The following is a 27,391-nucleotide window of genomic DNA, read 5'->3' as shown; positions in this document are numbered from 1 at the left end:
TGTTTGTATTGGTTGCACTAAGCCCCAGGGATAACTCTGGTGGAATAATATTACGTAACAACATATGTTGGTTAAAGAATATTCACTTTTTAGTTTGCAGTGAGTACAATGGTCTGAAAGTTAGTATCCATTCTAGCATCTGTTCTTGAGCTTTATATGCATTTTATACAGGAGTGTCATTTACTCCTTGCTTCCTTCTTTTCCCCTTTCCTGAGGAGTACCCATGTCCTTAAACCTGGCTTGCCTTCCTTTCCAGCTCATATATCTTATTCCGGGTTTGCTGGAGCTCCCCTGTTCTTCTCCTTCTTTTTCACAGACTGGGGGATAGTGGTAAATTAGATGGAAAACCACCCCTCCTCCTGACCCCCCAGATTCTGATAGCGTTTTCTTACTTAGAACATCACTGCTTTTGTCATATTTTTCTCCTTTTCTCCCTCCCCTCCCCTCCTCCTCCCCTCCCCTCCTCCTCCCCCTACCCTGCCCTCCCCCCTCCCCTCCCCTTCCCTCCTCCTCCTTCTCCTCTTCTCCCCTCCCCTTTCCTTCCTTCCTTCCTTCCTTCCTTCCTTCCTTCCTTCCTTCCTTCCTTCCTTCCTTCCTTCCCTCCCTCCCTCCCTCCCTCCCTCCCTCCCTCCCTCCCACTGCTCAGCTCTGGTTTGTGGTGGTACTGGGGATTGAACATGGGGCTTTGGAGCCTTGGGCATGGGAGACTCTTTGCATAACCATTATGTTACCTCCCCCCACCCCATTTTTCATATCCGACAGACACATCCATAAATTAAAAGAATGCGTATTGGTACTAACTCCCTTCTTGTGATGATGGTAAAATCACTGATATGTTATTCACTAAGGAGAAAAGTACAGCTCTTCATCTGAATTGATTTTTTTCTAATTAGGGGAGAAAAGCTGCTTTCCTTTCTGATACTGGAAGCAATTTATTAGGAGCAATGCCACCACTAGCCTTTCATCTTGATTTCTCTGGTAGCAGATGAATTGTATTGAGCTTGCAAACTGATAGAAAGGTAAAAATGTAAAGTTGCATCCTTTTTTGCCTCCAGGGTTATTGCTGGGGCTCAGTGCCTGCACTACGAATCCACTGCTCCTGGAGGCCATGTTTCCCATTTTGTTGCCCTTGTTGCTGTTGTTATTATTGTTGTCACTGCTGCTGTTGTTGGATAGGACAGAGAGAAATCAAGAGAGGAGGGGAGACAGAGAGGGGGAGAGAAAGATAAGACATCTGCAGACTTGCTTCACTGCTTGTGAAGTGACCTCCTTATAGGTGGGGAGCCAGAGGCTCTAACCGGGGTCCTTTATGCCAGTCCTTACGCTTCATGCCATGTGTGCTTAACCTGCTGCGCTACTGCCTAGCCCCCAGTGCATACTTTTTCTAAGACTACTTGCTAGTCTTGTTACATAGGTACCGAAACTCAGAATGTTCCTGACCCTGGTCTGCTCTCATGCTTCCTTCCAGTTCCATTCTCTTAAGAATGCTTCGCATATTTTTTCATGCCCAAAAGTAAAAAGCATTGTTTCTCCAGTACAATATTGAGTGTCACGTCTTGAGTATACGATTTTATATACTCTTTCAAAAGATTTTAGATTTTCCTTGGGATCACACTGTACTAATGTGTTTATAGTACATTTGGGAAAAATAGATAGTTTTTGTTAAATTACTCTGTAGCAAAGTAAAGAATACTAAGCTCTTGTGTTTTCAGTGGCTCTGGAGCTCAGAATGTTACTTGCTTATACTGTCTGCAGCAAGGAGATTCCTTAGATGAAGTTCTCATTCCCTTTTTTTTTTTGCCTCCAGGGTTATTGCTGGGGCTCAGTGCGAATCCACTAGGAATCCACTGCTCCTGGAGGGCTTTTTTTTTCTTTTTGTTGCCCTTGTTGTTTATTGTTGTTGTTGTTACTATTGTTACTGCTGTCATTGTTGTTGGATAGGACAGAGAGAAATGGAGAGAGGAGGAGAAGACAGGGGGAGAGAAAGACACCTGCAGACCTGCTTCACCACTTGTGAAGCTACTCCCCTGCAGGTGGGGAGCTGGGGACTCAAACCAGGATCCTTATGCCGGTCCTTGGCTTTGCGCCATGTGTGCTTAACCGCTGTGCTACCACCCGGCCCCCTCTCATTCCCTTTTTATGTAAGTGGCTATATAACCAGATGCTGGCTATATTGGGGAGCTGAATCTGAGGGTTAGTAGAGCCAAAGAACAACTTAGTTGGGGAGTAGATAACATAGCGGTTATACAAAAAGCTTTTATGTCTGAGACCCCAACAAATCAGGTTCAGCCCCTTTCACTGTCCTAAGCTGTCCTCAGCAACAATAATAATTTCAGTTTATTTAAAAAAAATTATAGAGGAGCTCTGAGTTCCATAATAAATTTATATCTACAGATTTACAGGAAGAATAGATTTACCTGAGAATTATGATCACCTTCTACAAAGAGGGGTATAACACAGGGAATTGCTAGTGAGAGCATTTTTCAAAAAGTCAAGTCTTACTGTCTTTTAGTGTCCTATGTGAGAATGTGTTTGTGAGAATATGCCTTACTTCCCTGTCCGTTGATAGTGACCACTTATCTGTAGGTGTTATTTCAAGGACACATGCTGAGACTCGTTTATGTTTTCTCTTCATTATGCTGAAATCATTTCATTGCCTTTGACAAACAAGCTACTGACTACTTGTCTGTATGGGGCTCCCCCACCTGCCCAAGTGTTAGTCACTGTGGTGTTTTGGGGCCTCCTGATAGTAAATACTGAAGTATTTCCAGAGAGGATGATTTCAGTTTTACCGTGAAGCAGAGAGAAGCACATTTTGTCTTAACAGCATTCACGTTTTTCTTGGTCAGTTTTCATTACCAAAAATATCTGACACACTGAGGCCTGCAATACTACTTGCTGATTGCAAAGACACACCATTGTAATTTACCAGTTTTTATAGTACTTCCTTGCCATAATATAAAGTATGCACTACTGGCTTATTTTTCAGGATGGTACATTTTTACATTGCATATCAGTTCAACTAAATGACAGAAATTAATTTGAATTGAACCATAGATTTCACTAAAACAACTGCTATTGTAGTCTGAGCAGGGGATTGAACCTGGGACTTCAGAGCGTCAGGCATGAAAATATTTTGCATAACCATTATGCTTCTTCCTAGTCCATACATGAGGCCCTGAGTTCAGTCTCCAGTATTGCATATGTCAGACGGATGCTCTGGTTCTATCCTCTCTCTGTCATAAATAAATAAATGTTTTTTAAAAAAAGTACTTTGTTGAAAATTTTTTTGTATTACCATCTTTTTTTAAATTAAAAAAAAATCTTTATTTATTTGCTGGATAGGGACAGTCAGAAATTGAGAGGGAAGGGGGTGATATATATTACCATCTTATATACTTTTTACCACACTCCTGCCCCCTTCATTTCTGAGCATATGCTGACTAAATGCAGTGCCCCTTGGCAGTCATAGGTAAATGGGGTTTTCTTATCTACTTTAAGCACAAAGAGATCTGTTTTGAGTCTCTTCTGTTTTACATATCCCTACTTTAAAAAATACAATTGTTCAGGGCCGCGTGCTGGCACACCTGGTTGAGTGCACGTGTTATAGTGTGCAAGGACCCAGGTTCAAGCCCATGGTCCCCCCCTGCAAGGGGAAAGCTTTGGGAGTGGTGAAGCAGGGCTGCAGGTGTCGTCTCTCCCTCTGTATCTTTCCCTACTCCCTAGATTTCTGGCTGTCTATCCAATGAATAAAGATAATAATTTAAAAAATATAGTTCTCATAGGTAGTTTTGTCCAAATCTAATTGTACCTGGCACAACTTTGTTGGGAAACAGAGAAGGAGATTATTGGGGCTTGAATAAAGAGGGTATTATTGTGTAGCATGTGTGTTGAAAACTTGGCATTTAGTGAATGTTCTATTTGATGTTCTAAGCCTGAAATTGCAGGGCTACATTTTCCTCTGATGACAGCTTCCTCTATTTTATCAATTCCCTAATAAGGCAATATGTTTCCCAAGTATTCAGATATTTTTAAAGCAATTTTTTGGGAGGGTCTGGCATTTTTACCCTGTGTATTATTCAAGTCTTTGAAAACACACAAGGACCCCTTTTATTATGATTTTTCTTTCTTATTTGTTCCTAAGTTATATTACTCCTCAAGAAATTGGAATATAATCAGCTGTTGTTGAGCTTATTACCTCTTCTGATGATTTTTAAAAAGTATTTATTTATTTATTCCCTTTTGTTGCCCTTGTTTATTGTTGTAGTTATTATTGTTGTTGTCATTGTTGGATAGGACAGAGAGAAATGGAGAGAGGATGGGAAGACAGAGAGGGGGAGAGAAAGATAGACACCTGTAGACCTGCTTCACTGCCTGTGAAGCGACTCCCCTGTAGGTGGGGATCCGGGGGCTCGAACCGGGATCCTTAGGCTGGTCCTTGCACTTTGCACCACCTGCACTTAACCCTCTGTGCTACCGCCCGACTCCCTCTTCTGATGATTTTAACAACAGTGCAAAGTACTTCCTTTTCGATCTTTGCCACTTTATGATATACATTTTTCTATAAAATTGATTGTAATTTACATTGTAGAAAATATTCAAAATAATGAATTTAAATACCTGAATTTTGGCCTATTTTTATTATACTCTGTATGTAAATTTTATATAAATATATATTTATATACAATATAAATGTGTATATATATATATATATATATATATATATATATTTCCCAACTCTTATTGACACAGTAACAGAATGATGCCGCTAAACTCCCATTACAAGACTCCTCCGCTCAACAAGAATATCTGAATTTGAGGCCTCTGTCACGGGATTGTAAACATGGTGCTGGCTTATTATATCGTCTTACTTGTATTTGGTGTTGTGCATTAGGATAATAGAGTTTTGAATTCCTATATTGCTGATGTACAGTTCTAGCAGAATTATTTAACGTATTATAATTTATAGTAGCCAGAGTAGTACATCATCCAATTATATATATATATCATTATCCACTCTTCTTGGCCTGTGCTTAAAAAAATTACTACATGTATATATAATGAGAAAAACTAGCTTGATTATAGTTGTAATCATGCTTTCCTGAATTGCCACAAACAAACCCTAGAGCCTCTCCAAATAAGATGCTTCACCTCACTCAGGAGTTAGTGTTGTTTTATCTGTGTAAATTAAAGCACTCTGCTGCATGTAGGTATTTAAAAAGCATTTTAGTAAAACCCAAGTTTGAACTTGCTGTTGAATCATTTTTTAATATTTTCTGTTAACTCTTTTTCGTCTTGTGTTTTAGTGTAAAATCTTTTGATAGGTACTGAGATATTCTTAGTTTTAATCTGATTATTTTAAAATGACCTTTGAATTCATTTGGTTTTTTTAATACCCCTTAAAGAAAAGACACTGATTTTATTTTTTTATTTACTTTTTTTTTAAAAAAAAGATTTTTATTTATTTACTGATGAGAAAGAGAGGAGGATAAAGAGAACCAGACATCACTCTGGTACATGTGCTACCAGGGCTTGAACTCAGGGCCTCACGCTTGAGAGTCAAGCACTTTATCCACTGTGCCACCTCCCGGACCACCTATTTACTTTTTTTAAAGACATTAATTTTAATGTCTTATTTTCATGAGAGCCCAGCCTATTAACAATTTATAATAATATTTAGTTGTTTTGAGTAAGTCTTCAGATCTATGTTGAAGTATTTATTACTACTGGACCCTGACCTTAACTCTTGTTTGATTTTGCTGTTGAATACAGGTGACCTCAGGTAATTCACACAAATGCCACTCTTTACAGATAAGGCCATTTGAACCACATGGTCCTCCCAGTTTTAGCAGTTCTGGTGTGTTTTTGTTTGTCTTCTTTTAATGTGGATCTTTGGCTAAGAACAAGTAATATGTTTTCTTTCAGAGAGTTGGCCAAAATAAATTTCATATTGAAGATGACGTGAATGTTTTCTTTAAACTTTTCCTCTTAAAAAAATGAAAATGTAGTGCTGAACCTCGGCATCAGAGGCCCTCTGCTCCCAATTTCTTTTGGCAAGTTTTGAAAGGACAGGTGGTCATATGTTGCTAGGACAACAGTTTAAAGACTTCTAGGGGTGGGAACTTGCAGAACTCTGAATAGTCATCAGGGATGGGTATTTTAACTTACTTCATTGTAAAGTTTATAAACAGCTATTAAAGATTCTATGCAGTAGTCATCCCTAAAGTTATTCACAGTGACCAAAGTCTATAAAGATACAAAATTTAAAGTCCATTTAAGTATAGTCTACAATTAAAAGCTGTAGAGCTGAGGGCTGGGGAATAGCATAATGGTTATGCATGGGTAAAAAAAAAAAAAAAAAAAAGACTTTCATGCCTGAGGCTTTTGCTCTCAGGTTCATTTCCCAGCGCAACCATGAACCAGAACTGAGCAGTGCTCTGGAGAAATAAATAAATAAATGTAATGATGTTAAGTATAACACAGCCCTCTTTTGTTGTTGTTGTTGAACTCTTACAGATATCCCAAACACTAAAGTTACTATCCTGTATGTTTTTGTTAGATTAAATTTAAAAGACTAAATCTCAGATAAAGATTAGGGTTTCTTTTATTGTGCTGAGATCTTTCATTTGACTGATGTTTATTATTTCACTTAAATTTAGAGCTTTGGGGGCCCAGCAGTAGTGCAGCAGGTTAAGTGCACATGGCACTAAGCGCTAGGACTGGTGTGAGGATGCTGAATCAGGTCTGCAGGTGTCTCTTTCTCTTCCCTCTCTGTCTAATACATAGTGTTTTGTATAGTAACCTACCTCTTTTTGACTATTACTTTGAAATAATTTTGCACTTATAAAAAACTTAAAGAATAATAAATCCTTCACCAAGCTTCACTCACATATTCGTAGAAGAAGAAATAGACATCTATACCCTTTCCATTATTCCTATTTATGGATTGGAATTATCTCATAAGAAAAAACTATTTCTTTTATATAATTATTCATATATATATATATATATTAACAATATTTATACACCTTTCCCATATTTGGGAGCTACTCTCTCCCCTGATCCAGCTTTCTGGTCCTTCTTCCAGCCATGACATCATTTCCCTGAACAATAAATAGGATCCACCTGCATATCAGATTTCAGGCTCAGGCATAAAACAAAAACAACACTAGTATAGCCACAGGCCCTTTGGAATATATCTACAAAACAGAGGACCCCCCCCCCCCCCTCCAACTCTTCACTTGCACTATTCCAGCCATAGGTCCATGATTGGTCAACAATTTTTTTGGCTTTGTATGTTAATTCTCTTTCAACCACCAGGTTACAGATGCTAGCAGGATGCCAACCAGTCTTCCCTGGACAGACAACCCCACCAATGTGTCCTGGAGCTCTGCTTCCCCAGAGCCCTTCCCCAGTAGGAAAAGAGAAGGACAGGTTGAGAGTATAGATTGACTGGTCAACACCCATGTTCAGCGGAGAAGCAATTACAGAAGCCAGACCTTCAACCTTCTGCACCCACAAGGACCTTGGGTCCATACTCCCAGAGAGCTAAGCAATAGGAAGCTATCAGGGGAGAGGATGGGATATAGAGTTCTGGTGGTGGGAATTGTGTGAAGTTGTACCCCTCTTATCCTATCGTTTAGTCAGTGTTTCCTTTTTATAAATAAAAAATAAAAATAAACAACAAACAAATAAGAAAAGAAAATAAAGTTGCTTTTATTTACTCAGATGAAATAATACCTTGAGAGACTTTGAATGCCTCACTGTTAACTGCCCTTACTCCTCTCAAACAGGTGCATGGTATCTTTTTACTTCCCCTAACTGGGCCCGAGGCATTTCTCTTTACTTGTCACTTCAGCAAGATTCTGCATGACTGAAATGCTATATCTGTGGAAGGAAGGAAGGGGAGAAGTGTATATATGATGTATATATTTATATATACACACAAACATACACGCCACACTTTTTTTGGGGGGTGCGGTGGGGAGGAACCACAAGACTTCAAATGAGTCTACCACTCCTAGCATACCTTTCATTTTCTAGGTAGAGATCGAGACACAGAGACACCACTTCATTGCTTGTTGAACTTCCCTTTTGCTTGGTGCCTCCACATAGTGACTCGGGGCCCAAGTCTAGGTCCACATTCATGGCAAAGCGTTCACTCTGTTTTTTACATTGTCACTTCTGTAAAATTATATTTTATGCACTATAAAGTCTGATGATGTCTGTTTGCCTTTCCTGTGTGTAAACTTTAATTTGTTTTTTTGGAATGTTGACTGGAATATTAGAGAAAGAATAATTCTCTGCGACTTCTGTAGCGAGCGTTCCAGCTCCAGCTCACTTTCTGCTGGGTGCCCGGTTGTGCCATTGTCATCTATTTCTTGAACATGTCTAGTCAAGTGAAGTTGCATAGCAGCAACTTTGGCAGTAGACTGGCTGTGTTCCAAGATTTCATGGGTAGTCCTGTCCTAATGTTTAATGAGCTGATGACTGCTCAAAAAAACCGGATGTGATGTCTGTGAAAGCTTTGCTGTGACCTCTCTGTGGAGACAGTGTTTTGGTTAACTTACACCTCTTTCCTGTTGTAACCTATATTCTCAGTGTGGGTTACAATAGCTGTGAAGTCTCAGAAGGTTAAATCCATAACACAATGTGGTTGAAGCAGCTGAAACCACTGGAGACATTGGTTCAGGTTTGATGGTAGATTTTGGAAATGACAGAAGCCCAATTTCAGTTTAACTAATTAAACCACTCTGAGGTAATACTGTAAAGCACACTCTTGAGAGTTGCCAGGAGATTTAATTAGTGTTGGCTCAACTTTGAAAGCATCAGAGTAATCTTTTGGAATAGTCTAAAATAGTTCATTTGTTCTAGGTTCAGCCAGCTTGTACCAGGATTTGTGTTGGTATTTTAAACATAAGGAGCTTAAAACTGTATTTATAAATCTGGTAACCTGTTCAGAACTGTTGCTTCTTGGGGATGAGGAATCTAATAGTAGTTTTGTTTGAGATAAAGTTGCATGTTTGTGTCTCACTATGTTGCTTCCGATGAGTGGAATGTAACTGTGTCATAGAAGAGAAATATTTCAGACCTTTACAACTAGTTGGAAAAAAGCAACAGATTTCAGAAAGTAATTGGACTTAGTATAATGGGAAAAATAATGATTCTTTAGATGTAAAACCTCACAATCAGGTTTTGTTCAAGCTGTTGCCACTTACTTCTTCAAAATATTCTTATATTGCTTTCCACACCATATCAACAACCATAAACAATAACAGTATTTGTTAACAACTATTACTTTTATCATTCATGAACCACTAGACTTGCGCCTCTTACTTTTAAAATATTGATTTCTAGTTTGATAGGACAGAGAAGTTGAGAGAGATGGGGAGATGGTGAGGGAAAGATAGAGACACATGTAGCCCTGCTCGTGAGGCTTTCCTCCCTGCAAGTGGGGAGCAGGGGTTTGAACTCAAGTTCTTGGCATGGTAACAGGTGCATTCAACCAGGTGTGCTACCACCCAGCCCCACTCCTTCTCTTTACTCCCTTTGTTTATTCATTTCTAATATGGCACAGAGTGAGCTCAGGTCATGATACCACTAGTGAGAGCCTTTCCTGGCCAATCTTTGATTTTGGTGGGAGGAGAGAGACACCGCGACATCGTTGGTGCCATCTGTGGCGCTTCCCTGTGGTATCTATGCTCTGACCCAGGACCTTGAGCATGGGAAAGTACATGCTTGAGTGGCTGAGCTACCTCTGCCTTCCTCTCCCTCACCTACTTTTTTTATTTTATACATTTTATTTATTTACTTATTTTCCCTTTTTGTTGCCCTTGTTGTTTTTATCATTGTTGTGGTTATTGTTGTTGTTGTTGTTGCCAGTAGGACAGAGAGAAATGGAGAAAGGAGGGGAAGACAGAGATGAGGAGAGAAAGATAGACACCTGCTTCCCTCTTATGAAGCCCCCCCCTCAGGTGGGGAGCTGGGTGCTCGAACCAGGATCCTTACACTGGTCCTCCAGTTTCGCATGCCATGTGCACTTAATCTGCTGCACTACAGCCTGACTCCCCCACCCTTACTTTTTTTTTTAATTTTTTTTTTTTTTTTTACTTCCAGGGTTATTGCTGGCACTCAGTGCCTGCACCAGGAATCCACTGCCCCTGGAGGCTATTTTTTCCCTTTTGTTGCCCTTGTTGTTTATCGTTGTTGTAGTTATTATTATTGCTATTGCTATCGTTGTTGAATAGGACAGAGAGAAATGAAGAAAGGAAGGGAAGACAGAGGGGGAGAGAAAGACACCTACAGACCTGCTTCACTGCTTGTGAAGTGACTCCCCTGCGGGTGGGGAGCCAGGGCTTGAACCCGGATACTTACGCTGGTCCTTGTGCTTTGCGCCACATGCGCTTAACCCGCTGTACTGCCGCCCCCCCCTTCTCACCCCTACTTTTAATTGAAAGCCTCTTGCATGCAGAACAGCAGAGTAAAGATTCTCATAAACTGTCAATGCATGATCAACTTAGTGTGTTTTAAAGGAGAGAGTAGCTTTGTGGACCTATACTGCATATGTATCTTAAGGTGCTTGGGTGATAGGTCATGTGTTTTCCATTTCTAAATGCTCTTTTGGTGGGGGGTGGTTGAGAATAAATCTGAATTCTGATACACACCTGGCTCTAAGACTTTCAGATAAGAGATTGCGGGGAGGTGGGGGGGTGCTCTGTCACCATCCCACTGGACTTGAAAATACTTTTTTTTAAGACAAAAAAAATCTACATTTAAAATATCAGTGTTTTTAGTACAAACAGTTTAAGTGTTGGGGTGAATTGCAGTCTTCCTGAAATACATCTGTATTGCATTCTGAAAGTGTTGGGAGTAGCTTGTTTCCTGGAACTTCATACCTCCCATTGGGTGGTACGTGCCTGATGCCTTTGAGTCCCTTTTTATTCTTCTACCTTCCATGCAGTTCCTTTATAGTCACACAAGGCATTCTAGACTCTGTTGTAACATGTGCCCTTTCTTTTATTCTTTAAAAAAAAAAAAAAAAACCTTTGCTTTCTCTTTGTCAGAATTCTTTAAATTAAATAATATGGATTTGAATTCCCTCTGTTTCCTAACGTTTAATTTATTTTGATTATCTATAGGTTACAGAAGGATAGAAGTGTTTGGAAGATGCCCTGTTGCAACATCTTAGCATTCATCATTTATCCTGGTGATTTGCATTCATTAGCTATATTTATTGTTGTTTTTTTTTTGGGGGTGGGGAGCAAAATGAGAGTCTGAGAGAGTCAGTGTAGTTGTCAAGCTGATTGCTTATCTAATTTGCTGACTGTGCATCTGAGTAGCAAAAGCAAACAAGTGAAAGTGTGGGTTGTAAATGGGAGTAAGGCTGCAGCCTTGTAGTTTTCCATTATGGCTACTAGGACATAGATGCTATCGGTTTCATCCTTCACTGTAATAGTGTGTAGTTCTGTACTTTAAATTCCCACATAACTCTTTTTGTATGGAAGTGATGGCTTTTATTTTGAAACATAACATTTCAGTTAATATAGCTACTTCAATTATGACTGTTTAAGTGTGTCTTTATTGAAATCATTTTAATTTATATTTATTTTGCCTCCAGGGTGATCTTTAGGACTTACTACCTACACAGTGATTTCACTGCTTCTGGTGCTCCTCCCTCCCACCACCCCCTTTCATTTTTACCTCCTTTGTTTTTCTGATAAAGATAGAAATAGAAAAGAGGGGGGTCGGGCGGTAGTGCAGCAGGTTAATCGCACATGGTGCAAAGCGCAAGGACCGGCATAAGGATCCCGGTTCCAGCCCCCGGCTCCCCACCTGCAGGGGAATCGCTTCACAGGCGGTGAAGCAGGTCTGCAGGTGTCTGACTTTCTCTTCCCCTCTCTGTCTTCCCCTCCTCTCTCCATTTCTCTCTGTCCTATCCAACAGTGAACGACATCAAGAACAGTAATAACCACAACAAGGCTACAACAAAAAGCGTAACAAAAGGGGGAAAAATGGCCTCCAGGAGCAGTGGATTCATGGTGTAGGCACTGAGCCCCAGCAATAAATCTGGAGGAAAAAAAAGAAAGAAAGAAAGAAATAGAGAAGAGAACAGAGACCTGTAGCACTGCTCATGAAGCTTCCCCGAGCTGGGAGCTTTAACCTGCGTCGTCACCCATGCTGATGTATGCACTCTACTGGGGGTACCACCACTCAACCGCTGAAAGTATTTCACTGACAGGAACCAGCCTGTACTACACATCTGATATTGTATTAATACTTAACATAATTTAAATAACACAAACATTTAAATAATCTAGTCATGTCATATGATCTGGGTTTTAAAAAATTTTTTATTAGTGATTTAGTATTGATTTACAAATTATGAGATAGGGTATAATTCCACATCTTTCCCACCACCAGAGTTCTATGTCCCACATTCCCTCCATTGAAAACTGCAGTAGTTCTACCATAGTTACAGATATGGGTTGATTATTATTTCTATATCTATATTTATATATATTTGCCCATTTTTTCTATGGTCCTGCCTTCTCTTCCTTTCTAAGTCTTCTGTACACCTATTGCTACTGCCAAATGTCCTTCCATATTTTCCTCTTCTCTCTAGGGCCTTAATGGACTTGGAGATGAGCCTTAAAATGTTGCGAGATGAATGACATAGCTGAAAGAGAAAATAATTGATTAACCCTTGAGGTCTTTTCTTTTCTCTTTCTCTTTTTTTTTTTCTTTTCTTTTTTTTTTTTTTTTAAGATTTATCTATATGGTTAATGTGGTGGGATTGGTACCAGAACAGGGTTCAACTTGCTTATGGCAGTGCCAGAGATTGAATCCAGGACCTCTGGGGCATCAAGTATACAAGTCCTGTACTTCAGTGCTGAGGTGTTCTTCCTGCTCCCTGTACTGTTTTTTTAAGTGGAGATTTAAATTTCATTTAAAAAATGTTCAGTATTTTGCATGTAATGTATGCTAAAGGGTCAACAAATAGATTTTCGAATGTCAGTATTTGGGCATAGTAATCAGCAAAATAATTAAATATAAGATAAGTAATAAATAAAGTAATAAATAAGAACATCTTTACATCAGAACCCTTTCAGTATACCAAAAGCTTGTAAGAAAATATTTTAGAATGTCATAAATTAAGCTATTTAACATTCTTTGTTAGGTGTTTTCTGAAAGGATGGTGCATTCCTCATGTTTTAGACAAGTTGACAGTAATACAGTTGGATATACCACAGTAGAAATTGATGGTGCTTTAGATGAATACTTTACATATTTGTAGTATTTAAGTAGTAGTCAAAGTCCTATGATTCAGTGGATTTTTAAGAACTATTTTTTAAAGTAATAGAATCATCTGACTTTTAAACAGTTTCTTTCTTAGAAAGTGAGAAAGGAAGAACCCATGAGCATTTACAAATATGTAAAGTATTCACGTTTTAAAATTATATATCTAATAGGCAAAAGACTTTTCACCCTAGTTAGTATTTTCAGACCACAGATAGTTTCTTGGAACTCTCCTTTCAGGAGGATCAAATATTCATTCTCTAATAGTTTTTTTTTTTGTTTGTGTTTGTTTGTTTGTTTGTTTTGCCTCCAGGGTTGTTGCTGGGGCTCAGTGCCTACACCATGAATCCACTGCTCCTGGAGGCCATTTTTTCCCCCTTTTGTTGCCTTTGTTGTTGTAGCCTTGTTGTGGTTATTGTTGTTGTTGTTGATGTCGTTCGTTCGTTGATGGATAGGAAAGAGAGAAACCGAGAGAGGAGGGGAAGACAGAGGGGAAGAGAAAGACAGACACCTGCAGACCTGCTTCACCGCCTGTGAAGCGACTCCCCGGCAGGTGGGGAGCCGGGGGCTCAAACCGGTATCCTTACACCGGTCCTTGCGCTTTGCAACACGTGCGCTTAACCTGCTGCACTACCGCCCAACCCCCCTAATAGTTTTTTAAAGGAATTTTTAGAGGAATTTATAATATGAACAAGGATATTTTTCACCCAGTCAAGTAGCTAGACTGTAGGATCTTAGGATAAGTACCTTAACGTAAACTTTTGTTTTTGCTTATGCTCCTTGAATGATCTAGAGACATCTACACAACAGAAAGATCTTTTAGTATTTTTGTTTGTTTGTTCCCCCTGAACTCCCCATCTTTAAATTGTGGGTCTTGAAATTTTTGTATAGAGATAATGATGGCAATATCAACTTAGGTAGTTTTCTTTTTTAAAATATTTTATTTTTTATTAATGAGATAACAGTAGAGATAGAAAGAACCAGATATCACTCTGGGACATGTGCTGCTGGAAATTGAACTCGGACCTCATGCTTGAGAGTCCAACACTTTATCCACTGTGCCACCTCCTGGACCACTTAAGTAGTTTTCTTTATAGATAGGAAACACTGTCTGTATTCTGAAATAGCAAGGGTTTAAAGTAAACAAGTTTAAAAATTTCAAGGTTAAGCACAAGAGATTTGTGTGGAAGTGGAGTAGTCCCTCTTGCTTTGTGTTATTTATTTATTTTTCCCTTTTGTTGCCCTTGTTGTTTTATTGTTGTAGTTATTGATGTCGTTGTTGGATAGGACAGAGAGAAATGGAGAGAGGAGGGGAAAACAGAGGGGGAGAGAAAGATGGACGCCTGCAGACCTGCTTCACCACTTGTGAAGCGACTCCCCTGCAAGTGGGGAGCTGGGGGCTCCAACCGTGATCCTTCTGCGGGTCTTTGCGCTTTGCACCATGTGCGCTTAACCCGTTGTGCTACCGCCGGGCTCCCGCTTTGTGTTATTTATATTGTGTTCATTTCATCTTACCTCCTTTTCCAAATTATTTAACAAAAATTTGGGACCTGGTTGAGCGTACATGTTACAGTGTGCAAGGACCCAGGTTCAAGCCCCCATGTCCCCACCTGTAGGAGGACAGCTTTGTTAGAGGTGAAGCAGATCTGCAGGTGTGTTTCTCTCTCTCTTTACCACAACAAAGATGAAAACAAAACAAATTTATTGAGTTTTTATCTTTAGACTATTAGTAGCTGTGGAGTACACAGAAATGGATGAATTAGATTTTGCTCTTCTGGAGATATCATTTTTATTAGGTCTGTAGCCAGTTGACTCTTTCTTTGCTAGTCCTCTGACTTTTCAGCACCAAAGTAATTTCTAGATTCAACATAGATACCAAAAAATGTATCCAAGCATGGTCTATTGAATGTAAACAGAAATGTGAGACACCTAAAGTCTTGCCTCAAATTAAGGAGAAATAACTAACTTAAAAAAGTAATGTAGCAGTTGGAAGTTAGAAATTTTTTTTATCTCAAAAGAATAGTCTACTAATCTCTCTTCCACCAGTTGTGAATCAAGTATTTATTGGCATTTGCAAATGAAAATACAAGGTTATGTACACAATTTGCTTGCTCAACTTTTAAGTGCTTTCTTTGTTTCCAAGCTCTGACTGTTGTTGAAAGGTCAGCAAAGCTCTTTCATTCTGCTTTATTTATTTATATATTTTTTTACTTTAGAGAAGAGAGTTAAAAATAACATCAGATGGGAGTTGGGCGGTAGCGCAGTGGGTTAAGCGCAAGTGGTGCAAAGTGCAAGGACCGGCATAAGGACCCTAGTTCCAGCCCCCCGGCTCCCCACCTGCAGGGGAGTCACTTCACAGGCAGTGAAGCAGGTCTGCAGGTGTCTTTTTTCTTCCCTCTCTCTGTCTTCTCCCCCCTCTCGATTTCTCTCTGTCCTATCCAACAATGACATCAATGACAACAATAAAACAATAAGGGCAACAAAAGGAAATAAATAAATAAATAAAAGGGAAAAAATTACATTAGATATTCATTCCCTGAATTCAGGCAATCCCAATAGTGACTTACTTGGAATATTTTTAAAAATCTTGATACATGCATTATTTGGTGTACGCTTTTTTAGTATCAAAGTATTTCTGAAGGCTGATTTTCCTGACACACAGTCCTTTTAAAGGATCACATTTGGGACCTAGGAAGTTGGTGCTTTAGAACAGTACATTTGTACATGTTGCAGTGTTAAGAAACAGAAAAATACCTTTGCCACTTTTAGGGGAAGATGCCTTTGTTTCTAATGGAACTATCAGAATGAATTGATGATGTTGCTTCAGAGTAGTTGGAAAGACTACTTATGTCCTCATTATTTGAATTTTAGTTACAGAAAGAATTAATAAATACCAGGTATCTTTGTGACTTTTGTTGTCAGGGATTAAGAGATTTGTTGAGAGCCCTCTTGTCTTTTTTTTTAATATTTATTTTTTAATTTATTTTCCCTTTTGTTGCCCTTGTTGTTTTATTGTTGTAGTTATTGTCCTTGTAGGATAGGACAGAGAGAAATGGAGAAAGGAGGGGAAGACAGAGAGGGGAAGAGAAAGACAGACACCTGCAGACCTGCTTCACTGCCTGTGAAGCGACTCCCTTGCAGGTGAGGGACCCAGGGCTCAAGCCAGAATCTTTATGCCGGTCCTTGTGCTTTGTGCCACGTGCGCTTAACCCACTGTGCTACTGCCTGACTACCCTTTTGTCTATTTTTATTTTTTTTAAGAAAAGTTGACCTTAAAAAACTGCAAAGTGGAAGTCTTAAAATGGGCATTCTGGAGGGTCGGGCAGTAGCATGGTGGGTTAAGTGCACATGGTGCAGAAGTGCAAGGACTGGCCAAAGGATCCTGGTTCCAGCCATGTGCTCCCCTCCTGTGCGAGGACGCAGGTTTGAGACTTCGCTCTCCACCTGCAGTGGGGAAGCTTCACAGTGATGAAGCAGGTCTGCAGGTGTTTTATCTTTTTCTGTACTTGCCCCATCCTTCTCAATTTTTTACTGTTGCTATTAACTAAAATGGATAGAAAATAAAAAATGGCCCCTAGGAGCTGTGGATTCATAGTGCCAGCACTGAGCCCCAGTGATAATCCTGGTGCCAATTTAAAAAATCAAGAAAAAAGAAATGTACAAACTTAAAGATATTTGGTCTTGTGTCTTAAAATTTTACATATTCATTTAATAGTAGAAATTCAAACTAAATCTAATGTTGCCAGAAGCTTTAGAAACAATAGGCGGTTGGGCTTGTATTGGGAATTTGACAAAACTCTCACCAAGTATCATTTTGCCAAGGGATTGTAATTGGAATAACTAAGGTGCAACATTTGTATTTTGATGCAGCAAGTAATTGAATGTGTTGTTTTAACATAGATTTGAAGAATAAGTACATACCCTTTTTTCTTTTTAAACTTACAGGTCATGAGTACAGATGGCACTGGGAGGAGAGTACTGGTGGAAGATAAAATCCCTCACATATTCGGCTTTACTCTGTTGGGTGACTATGTTTACTGGACGGACTGGCAGAGGCGGAGCATCGAAAGAGTGCACAAGCGAAGTGCGGAAAGAGAAATCATCATAGATCAGCTTCCTGATCTCATGGGCCTGAAGGCCACAAATGTTCACCAAATCATTGGTAAGTAATTCCAGAAGTCTCTTAGAGACGGTAGCCAGGAGTAGAAACAATGAAGGTAATCAGAGCTTGTAAATGGCGGGCTTTTTTTTTTTTTGGACCCAATATACAAATAATCTATTAACACATGTTAAACAAGGAAGGGGCAAGTTAAATATTAACGTAGTACTCTGTATAGTTCGAATTGAAGGGCTGAACACACATGTGCACATATGCATATGCTTTTATCTAAGTATTTCAGCCCTGTTGTATAAATAATGTAACATTTTAAAAGTAACTTTGGGTATAAAAGAAAATGTTTTGGCTGTGCTTTTGTACCCAGTCAATCCACTTGGGGGTTCTGCTGTGTTTTCCTGTACTCTGAGGAGGTCAGCACACTCATGTCTAGGTAGTGCAGACAGCTGCTTTTCATAGTGGATAAAGACTAGACTGAATATTAGTCCAGCCTTAGCCTCCTTAGTAGCTGAAACAATGCAGATGGGTCGCTGCACTCTCCCTGCTGGTTATCACAGTGTTTGTGACATTAGAATTAAAACTCTAGCTTTGGGAAGGAATAGTACCACAGCTTTTGGTGAGCCCAAAGCTTAGACATTTTAAAATGGAATGGTCTTGATTGTGTCATGTGTGTGTCCAGTGTCATTTTTATAATTTGTCTTTTAGGTTCCAACCCCTGTGCTGAGGAGAATGGGGGATGTAGCCATCTTTGCCTTTACAGACCTCAGGGCCTTCGCTGTGCCTGTCCAATTGGCTTTGAACTCATCAGTGACATGAAAACCTGCATTGTCCCAGAAGCGTTCCTTTTGTTTTCACGGAGAGCAGATATAAGGCGAATTTCTTTAGAAACTAACAATAATAATGTGGCCATCCCTCTGACCGGTGTTAAAGAAGCTTCTGCTTTGGATTTTGATGTGACAGACAATCGTATCTACTGGACTGATATATCACTCAAGGTTAGCAATTAATAAGCAAACAAACAACAACACCATACTAAAAGGAAGAACTTGTATAATTTTTGAATATTCATGCTGTTATCACCCTCTTTATTGCTTACTAGGCAGACCGTAACTTTTTTAAATTTCTTTTTTTTTAAATTTACTTATTCCCTTTTTGTTGCCCTTGTTGTTTTATTGTTGTAGTTATTGTTGTCTCTCTTCATTGTTGGATAGAACAGAGAGAAATGGAGAGAGGTGGGGAAGACAGAGAGAGGGAGAGAAAGATAGACATCTGCAAACCTGCTTCACTGCCTGTGAAGCGACTTCCCTGCAGGTGGGGAGCCGGGAGCTCGAACTGGGATCCTTACACCGGTCCTTGTGCTTTGTACCACCTGCGCTTAACCCACCTGCACTTAACCCACTGCGCTATCACCTGGCTCCCAGACCTTAACTTTTTAAAAAAGTATATTTATTTATTCCCTTTTTGTTGACCTTGTTGTTTTATTGTTGTGGTTATTATTGTTGTCTGTCTTCATTGTTGTATAGGACAGAGAGAAATGGAGAGAGGAGGGGGGAAGACAGAGGCGGATAGAAAGACAAGACACCTGCAGACCTGCTTCACCACTTGTAAAGCAACTCCCCTGCAGGAGGGGAGGCAGGGGCTCGAACCAGGATCTTTACGCTGGTTCTTGTGCTTTGCGCCACATGCGCTTAACCCACTGCGCTACTGCCTGACTCACCCAGACCTTAACTTTTAAAAGAAATTAAGGGAAAGGAATACTCATTAGGTCAGGAGGTAGTGAAGCAGGTTAAGCGCAGGTGGAGCAAAGCACAAGGACCGGTTTAAGGATCTGGGTTTGAACCCCTGGCTCCCCACCTGCAGGGGAGTCACTTCACAAGTCATGAAGCAGGTCTGCAGGTGTCTTATCTTTTGGAGTCCGGTGGTAGCACAGTAGGTTAAGTGCATGTGGCTCGAAGCACAAGGACCAGCATAAAGATACTCATTAGGTTTAAAAAAAGAGAAACATGTAACATATGTACACACACACCCTTCTAAAGCTAGAGCATCACTAATTCTGACTGTTGGTGGTATTAGAGATTGATCCTGGGACCTCAGTTTAAGTCCTGTGCACTGCTGCTTCACTGTTCTAAAATCTAAGATCCCTTAAGTTTTCTAAATCTGCAATACATAATTTATTTAGTTGCATAATGAGTGACATTTCTGCATAATCTGAGCAGTCTATTTCACATAGCTTGTACACTGATTTTTAAAAATTGATTCATTAATTTTTTGCCTCCAGGGTTACTGGGGCTCGGTGCCAGCACTATATATCCACTACTCCTGGCAGCCCCCCCCCCCCCCCATTTTATTGTATAGAACAGAGAGAACTTGAGAGGGCTGTGGAAGATGGGGGTGGGGAGAAAGATAGACACCTGCAGACCTCCTTCAGTGCTTGTGAGGTGAGCCCCCTACAGGTGGGGAGTCGGGGATAAAACCAGGATCCTTGTGTATGTCTTTATGCTTCATACTATGTTCGCTTAACCTAGTGTGCCACCACCCAGCCCCCTTTAAATTTATTTATTGAATGGAGACAGCTGGAAATTGAGAGGGAAGAGGGTGATGGTGGGGAAAGACCTACAGCCCTACTTTACCACCTGCAGAGCTATCCCCCTGCAGGTGGAGACCAGGGGCTTGAACCTGGGTACTTACACATTGTAATGTGTGTGCCACCACCTGGCCCCCTTTAAAATTTTTTTATTAGTGATTTAATAATGTTTAAGAAGGTTGTAAAAATAACGGGTACAATTCCATGTAGTTCCTACCACCAGAGTTCCTCATCCCTCCTCCTCCCCTCCCCCATCAGAAACTTTCCTATTTTTTTATCCCTCTGGGAGTTGGACCAATATTCTTTATGGGGTGCAGAAGGTGGAAGGTCTGGCTTTTGTAATTGCTTATCTACTGGACATGGATGTTGGCAGTTCAGTCCATCCCCCAGCCTGTTTCTTTCTTTCCCAAATGGGGTTGAGCTCTGGAGAGGTGAGGTGACAGGACACATTGGTGAGTTGTTTGCCCAGGGAAGTCAGAATGGAATCATAGTATTGTCTAAAACTTGGTGGCAATCAGCTCTCCTTTATCCTTTTTTTTTTTAATTTCTCTATTGGGGAATTAATGTTTTACATTCGACAGAAAATACAATAGTTTGTACATGCATAACACTTCCCAGTTTTCCATATAAGAATACAACCCCCACTAGGTCCTCTCTCTCTCTCTCTCCTTTGTCCTTTACAGTACCCTTTTGCCACTCTATAGGTGGCTAATAATTTTCCACCATGGTTTCTCTTTGTCCCCAAGACTTGACTTTTAATTTACCTTTAAACTTTGTAGCCTCCTAATTCTGAGCTATAATGTGTCCTCCCACCCCTTTTCCGTTGTATAGAATTCTGTGCCAATAAGAGCTCCTGACCAGAAAATCTGGAGAGTAATCTTCCAGATTGTTTGTGGTTGTTTCACGTTTATGTAAAATTTTGTTTAATATCAAAAAGCATGGGATGTTAGTACCAGATGGATTCTAATGGTTTTTAGTAAAAGAGATGAATAAATGAAGCAGATTAATACATCTTGTTTTATTTTTTTTTTCTTGTCCCCAAGATTATCACTGAGGCTTAGTGCCTCAGTGATATGAAATCATTGCTCTTGGTAGCCAATTTTTCCGCCATCCCCATTCTATTTTATTTAATAGGACAGAAAAATTGAGAGGGGAGAAAGAACTAGGGAGAGAGAAAGACCTGCTTCACTGCCTGTGATGCATTCCCCCCACCCCCCAAGATGGGGAATGTGCATGTGTGGGGGGTTGTCCTTGCACATGGTCACGTGTATGCTTAACATGGTGCACCACTATTCAGATCCCAATACATCTTTGATTTTTACTGTGTAACCTTCCAAGTCTCCATATCTTAAAAATAGAGATAAAACCTGTCTTTCATGGCTGTGGTGAGTATTAACTAATCATAAATGTATTCAAAGGACTAGAAAAAGTGTTTCATAAGAAGCCGTAATTTTTTAAACATGAAGATCTTCCACTGTACCAACTCCAAGGCCACAATCTTTAGTTCTTAAGTATATAAAAATTTTCCTCCCTTTTTGACAATAAAACTTGAGATCAGAGTTGTGGTTATTAGAAGCTGATATACCACTGATTTAGTTGCTAATGTTATTCTTGCAGACCATCAGCAGAGCCTTCATGAATGGCAGTGCACTGGAGCACGTGGTAGAATTTGGCTTAGACTATCCAGAAGGCATGGCAGTGGACTGGCTTGGGAAGAACTTGTACTGGGCAGATACAGGAACAAATCGAATTGAGGTGTCAAAGCTCGATGGGCAACACCGACAAGTTTTGGTGTGGAAAGACCTAGATAGTCCCAGAGCTCTTGCTTTGGACCCTGCCGAAGGGTAAGTAGCTTTATATATGGATTCTTTGCAGCTACATTGCATGTGGCCTTGTTACAGTGAATTATATTCTTGATGGCTTGAATAATGTGTATGTGGAGTCTGACATTGCAACCACAGATAGTCTTTATTTAAAATCATTAATTGTGATTCAACTCATTTAGAATCAGTAATTGTTAGCTAAAATTTACTTCTGCTGTTTCAAACATTGGTTGAAGAAAGACTAATGAAATGAACTGATAATTGAGCATTGCTAAATCATACTTATATACCAAGTAAGACCACTTTCTTAAAGATACCAGGTCTGTATTCACTTGTACTTTTCCCCCAGTTAAATAGTGAATTGTTTACAACATGACATTGTTCAAGAGTATGTCATCCTTCTTACACAATCCAGCCAGTTCTAAAAAGCTACATCTAAGAGACATGAATTTTGTAGGATAATTCTACATTTAAGAGCAGAAGTTAACCATGTGAACATGTAAGCATATTTACTATAATTAAAACTAGTTACCCTGAAATCACCTAAATTCTCTGGTTATTTTACTGTCTGGTGAGAAGGCTGTAGGAAAGAGAGTTTCTCTGTGCTGTTGTGCTTGATTATGGTGATCTTTACTCAAAATATTAGTTTCCAAAGAGATAAATTTAGTTGTTGGGACAAAGTACTCTAGCTTATGTGGCTGCTGGCAACTGTGAAGTTTCTCTCACAGTTGTTTGTCTTTGGCTCTTGTGGTGTGCACGTGCCTGTCAGCTGACAAGTGCAAATGCAAACAAAGCCTGAGACCAACTTTAATTCCCAGAAAAGCATGTCCTTACATTGCTACCAAGTCAGCCATCAGCTGACAGACTGATTAGTGAATGTCTGTTCTAGGTATTTGGTTAGAGCTGGTATGTGGAGTGCTTCCTTTCAGATCATCTGAGAACCTAGTACCTTACAAATTTAGTTAAAGGAGCATTTAACTAAGGATTTGTTTCTAAATCTATCTCTGCTTTGTAACTGACTTGGAGCCACTAGAAAAATTCACTTAGATTTCTTTCCGTGCACTCTCATCTTTAAGAAGTCTGTTTTAGGTCTGCTCTGAGGTTAAATGAAGAATTCAAAAAAAAGCAAAAGAATATTCTAAAAACAGCACAGGCATGTAGTAGTATTGCTTACTGCCCAGCTGACACGTGAAGAGATGATTAACTGCTATTATAAACATAGTGTGCTCCTGTGGACTACTGTGTAACCAAATAGATAGTCAAATGTTTTGACTCTAGAGATTCTTTGTTTTTATTTCTAATGGACTCCTGCAGCTTTTTTGATAGAGATGACTGCACTGATCACAAAGCAGCAAGACTTATAAACTCTTGTGGAGGGAGAGCAGATAGTTAAACTGGTACAACAGGGCACACTCATCTCTGAGGCTTCCAGTTCCAACCTCAGCATCATGTGTATGCTTTTCTCTCTGTGTTAGTGTGAAACTCTATCTAATGTGAAATAAAGACCTAATTAGAAACATATAAAGGTAATTACATTCAAAATTGAGCCAAATCCTAAGACCAAAGGCTAATCCTTTGCTCACTTGATGAACACTGGTTTTCTAAGTGCAAGTGCTATAATAAGGAAACCACTGGTTTATTTCCAATTCCTATGTTTTGGCTGGAACAAAATCATTGGAAGGACTAAGAAAAGCTGACTCCTTTCCTTTTTGGAATATGAGAAGAAATTTTAAGTTCAGGGTGCCAAAAATAATTTTAAACATACAGTCATAATTTTGTTTTACCAATTTCCTTGGTTTCATGCATATTATCTAAAATTTATTTAATTACGAATCATGAATGTGACTCTTTCCTCCAAATAATCAAAAGTGAAATGTTAAATGTTCATTATTTTTAATTTAGATTTATGTACTGGACTGAATGGGGTGGAAAGCCTAAGATAGACAGAGCTGCTATGGATGGAAGTGAACGTACTACATTAGTTCCAAATGTGGGGCGGGCAAACGGCCTAACTATTGACTATGCTAAAAGGAGACTTTATTGGACAGACCTGGACACCAACTTAATAGAATCTTCAAACATGCTTGGTAAGCACCTCTTTTTATTAAGAGAGATAGTAAGTTGTTCTTTCTATACTGAAATCAGTGCCTGTTGTTCACCATTGTCTAGATAGTACTAATAAGACTTCATAGAAATGTCTAGAAATTGTACCTCATTTGAGTCGACACAGACATATTTGAAATTTATACCATTTGTTATTGTGTGTTGTGAGGCTTAGGTAGATGAATCCACATGTTTGCTAATATGTGGCAAGTCTATTATTAGTGAGCTTGTAATGGAATTTATAATTCCCTAGTTATTTCTGGAGTAGTTTTTGTGTCAGTAAAATGCACCTCCTTTCTGTAACAAAACAGAGTTGAACTTCAGACCTTCATGAAGAGAAAAATCAAACCACAATCAAAATGCCATTTTGGGGAAGTTTAGACAAATTCATGATTTATAGCAGAAGTAAAAGTTTGAGGCATGGGGTCAGATTGCAGATGAATTGATTTCAGAGCACTGCTCTGGTTTTAGGATTGCCCTTAAATAAATTGTTGTATTTCAAATCACTTACAAATGTTGTATTTTACATGTCCCCTTTTTCTGTTTATTTTGCCAACAGTGACTCTTATATTCTCACATATTTTACCCTTCTACTTCTCCCCTGTCATTGCCTTTCCAAAAATAGGACTCAACCGTGAAGTTATAGCAGATGACTTGCCTCATCCTTTTGGTTTAACTCAGTACCAAGATTACATCTACTGGACGGACTGGAGCCGACGCAGCATTGAGCGTGCCAACAAAACCAGTGGCCAAAACCGCACCATCATTCAGGGCCATTTGGATTATGTGATGGACATCCTCGTCTTTCACTCCTCTCGGCAGGCAGGATGGAATGAGTGTGCTTCCAGCAATGGGCACTGCTCCCACCTCTGCTTGGCTGTGCCCATTGGAGGTTTTGTTTGTGGATGCCCTGCCCACTACTCTCTTAATGCTGACAATAGGACTTGCAGTGGTAAGCTGCATGCATTCCTCCCTAAAGCACACTAACATTAGGAAGCAGAATTTCGGAAAGTCTGTAGTTTGTGTTCTTTCTAGAGTAAAAAGTTGTAGAAGTCCAGAGTTGATTCTTTGCTAATCAAAGCAAAAAAAAAAAAAAAAAGCTAGACTTTTAAAATCTTGTTTGTTTGATAGTAACTATTTGATGTTACAGAAAAGGGGAAGTAAATTTTTTCTAAAATCTTTTTTTTTCAACTTTTTATTATCTTTATTTATTTATTGGATAGCGACAACCAGAATTTAAGAGGGAAGGGGGTGATAGAGATGGAGAGAGAAAGAGAGACACCTGCAGCACTACTTTACCACTCACAAAGCTTTCCCCTGCAGGTGGGGACTGGGGACTTGAACCTGGTCCTTACACACTGTAATGTGTGCGCTCAACCAGGTGCGCCACCACCCGGTCCTGGCAGTAAAATTTTTATACCTTCACTGAGAGAAAGACTGCATGCATACTATACATGTCTTTTTTTTTTTTTTTTTTTTTTTTTTGATTCATTCTGCCCGAGAACAAGTTCAGTTTTTTGCACTTAAGTGATAGTGCTATGTAGCTTCCCAAGCCCCCCTTTTTTTTTTCACTGAGAGAGGAGAGAGGGAGAAACAAGCAGGAAAGAGAGACACCACAGTATTGCCTGGTCTTCTGTGTAGTCCCATACTATTCATGATATACTGTATCAGGTATACTATTTCCTGAGCCCTTTAGCCTTTTTTTTTTTTGCCTCTACGGGCTCCTTCGAATCTACTGCTCCTGGAGGCTATTTTTTCCCCTTTTGCTGTCCTTGTTGTTTTTTGTCATTGTATGGTTGTTGTTATTATTGTTCTTATTGATGTTGTTGTTGGATAGGACAGAGAGAAATGGAGAGAGGAGGGGAAGACAGGAGGAGAGAGATAGACACCTGCAGACTGCTTCACTGCTTATGAATCAACCCCCCTGCAGGTGGGGAGCTGGGGGCTCGAACCGGGATCCTTTGGCCAGTCCTTGTGCTTTGCGCCACCTGCACTTAACCTGCTGCGGTGCTACCACTTGACCCCCAAGGCTTTAGTTTTTAAAGAGAACATAAGCATCAAGTTTAGTGCGTTAAGGGCTGGGGCATTCCAATGATAAGAGCACATGTTTTGTGTATATAGAGGTAGGTTTAGTTCTTCTGATAAATACTCAGTGACTAGAGACTATCATGACTATCATAAAGTAGTTTTGTGTATTACTAAAGAAAATCATGGTACTTTAAGCCTTGATTTTTCTCATCTATACAAGGGAATAGTAGTAGTGCTGTTGTAGGATTGCTGTGAAAAGTAAATGAGCAATAACTCAGCTCTGTTCTAACAGCACAAGTCAGTTAGAGTTACAGTTTTACAGGTTGGCTTTGTGCCAGTGACAGTGGTGAGGAGAGGGAAAAAATGAATTCAAGGAAGATATTAAAGCTAGTATGAATAGAACTCATTAATGGTTGCATGTCAGAAAGAAAAGTAAATGAGGAAGACTGGATGGGAAGATGATCTTTATTAATCTATATATGGGATATTGAAACAGACCTCTGAAGTATTTAGTCGAGTTCCAGATGTCAGGAGTAAAGTGGGGTTGAAGGTACTGATTTCAGGGCTGGCCAGCATGTATTTTGAAATAGGTGTCATTTATGTTTAAAGGAAATTGTAGAGCTAGAACCAGCAAACTTTTTCTCTAAAGGGACAGAACAAATCATTAGATTTTGTGAGTCCGGTGTAACCTCTCACACTTAGCTCTGTTGGCTATAGCGTGAAAGTGCCAAAGTACATTTTGAAAAGGCAGATGGCTAAATTCAGAGATAACCAAAAGGTGATTGAAGGAAAGTAGTGTAATCTAGACATGTTTCTCACAAACTCTGAATGGAAGTAGAAAATGAGGGTAGTACTCATAGAGGGTGGACACCAATAAAATATGGAAAACCCATGTAAGATGATTGTTGTTTTTGCTCCTTAAGCTATGAGTAGTTAGTGCTGAATGTTCTATCAACAGACCTTCAAGAGGTCTCTTGTTATGTCCCCTTTTTATAGTGATACTGTGTCTATGTAGAGGTATATTAGATTCCAAGGCAGAATCCAGAAGGAGGAGGGCAGGATTTGAAAGAGCACTGTGATCTACTCAATAGCTTTGTGATCTTGGAGAAATTAACCACCTTTTTCTAAGCCTCAGCTTGCCCATCTATAAAATGGAGGTGATGGTTTACAAAATCTAAGATGTACAGTGTGTTGGAAATCTAAAAGTATGTTTCTTTTTTCTATATTTTAATTTATTGAGAGAAGGATATAAAAGGGAGAAAGACCACAGAGCACTGCTCAGCTGTGGCTTATGGTGCTGCTGGGGATTGGCCCGGGACCTCAGATTCTCAGGTGTACAAGTCTTTTGCAGAACCATTATGCTGTTTCTCCCAACCCTTGTTTCTTTTTCTTCCCTCCTTTCTGAAATAGATTTACTTTCTTGGAAACCATGGCTATAGGACT

At 39.6% G+C, this 27,391-nt stretch overlaps 1 protein-coding gene across 1 annotated transcript in view; it reads left to right on the top strand.

The window, feature by feature from the left end:
* Positions 1-27,391, top strand: part of LRP6 (LDL receptor related protein 6) — a 143,099-nt gene that overhangs the window by 78,594 nt on the left and 37,114 nt on the right. The window contains exons 8-12 of the mRNA XM_060194397.1: positions 17,242-17,458; positions 18,116-18,405; positions 21,612-21,838; positions 23,720-23,904; positions 24,546-24,872. Of these exons, the coding sequence (XP_060050380.1) occupies positions 17,242-17,458; positions 18,116-18,405; positions 21,612-21,838; positions 23,720-23,904; positions 24,546-24,872 (1,246 nt within the window). The remainder of the gene's footprint in view (positions 1-17,241; positions 17,459-18,115; positions 18,406-21,611; positions 21,839-23,719; positions 23,905-24,545; positions 24,873-27,391) is intronic.

The sequence above is a fragment of the Erinaceus europaeus genome, chromosome 7, assembly GCF_950295315.1.
Source record: "Erinaceus europaeus chromosome 7, mEriEur2.1, whole genome shotgun sequence".
NCBI lineage: Eukaryota > Metazoa > Chordata > Mammalia > Eulipotyphla > Erinaceidae > Erinaceus > Erinaceus europaeus.
Note: the sequence above shows the minus strand (reverse complement) of the source record. Positions and strands in the feature narration are given on the sequence as shown.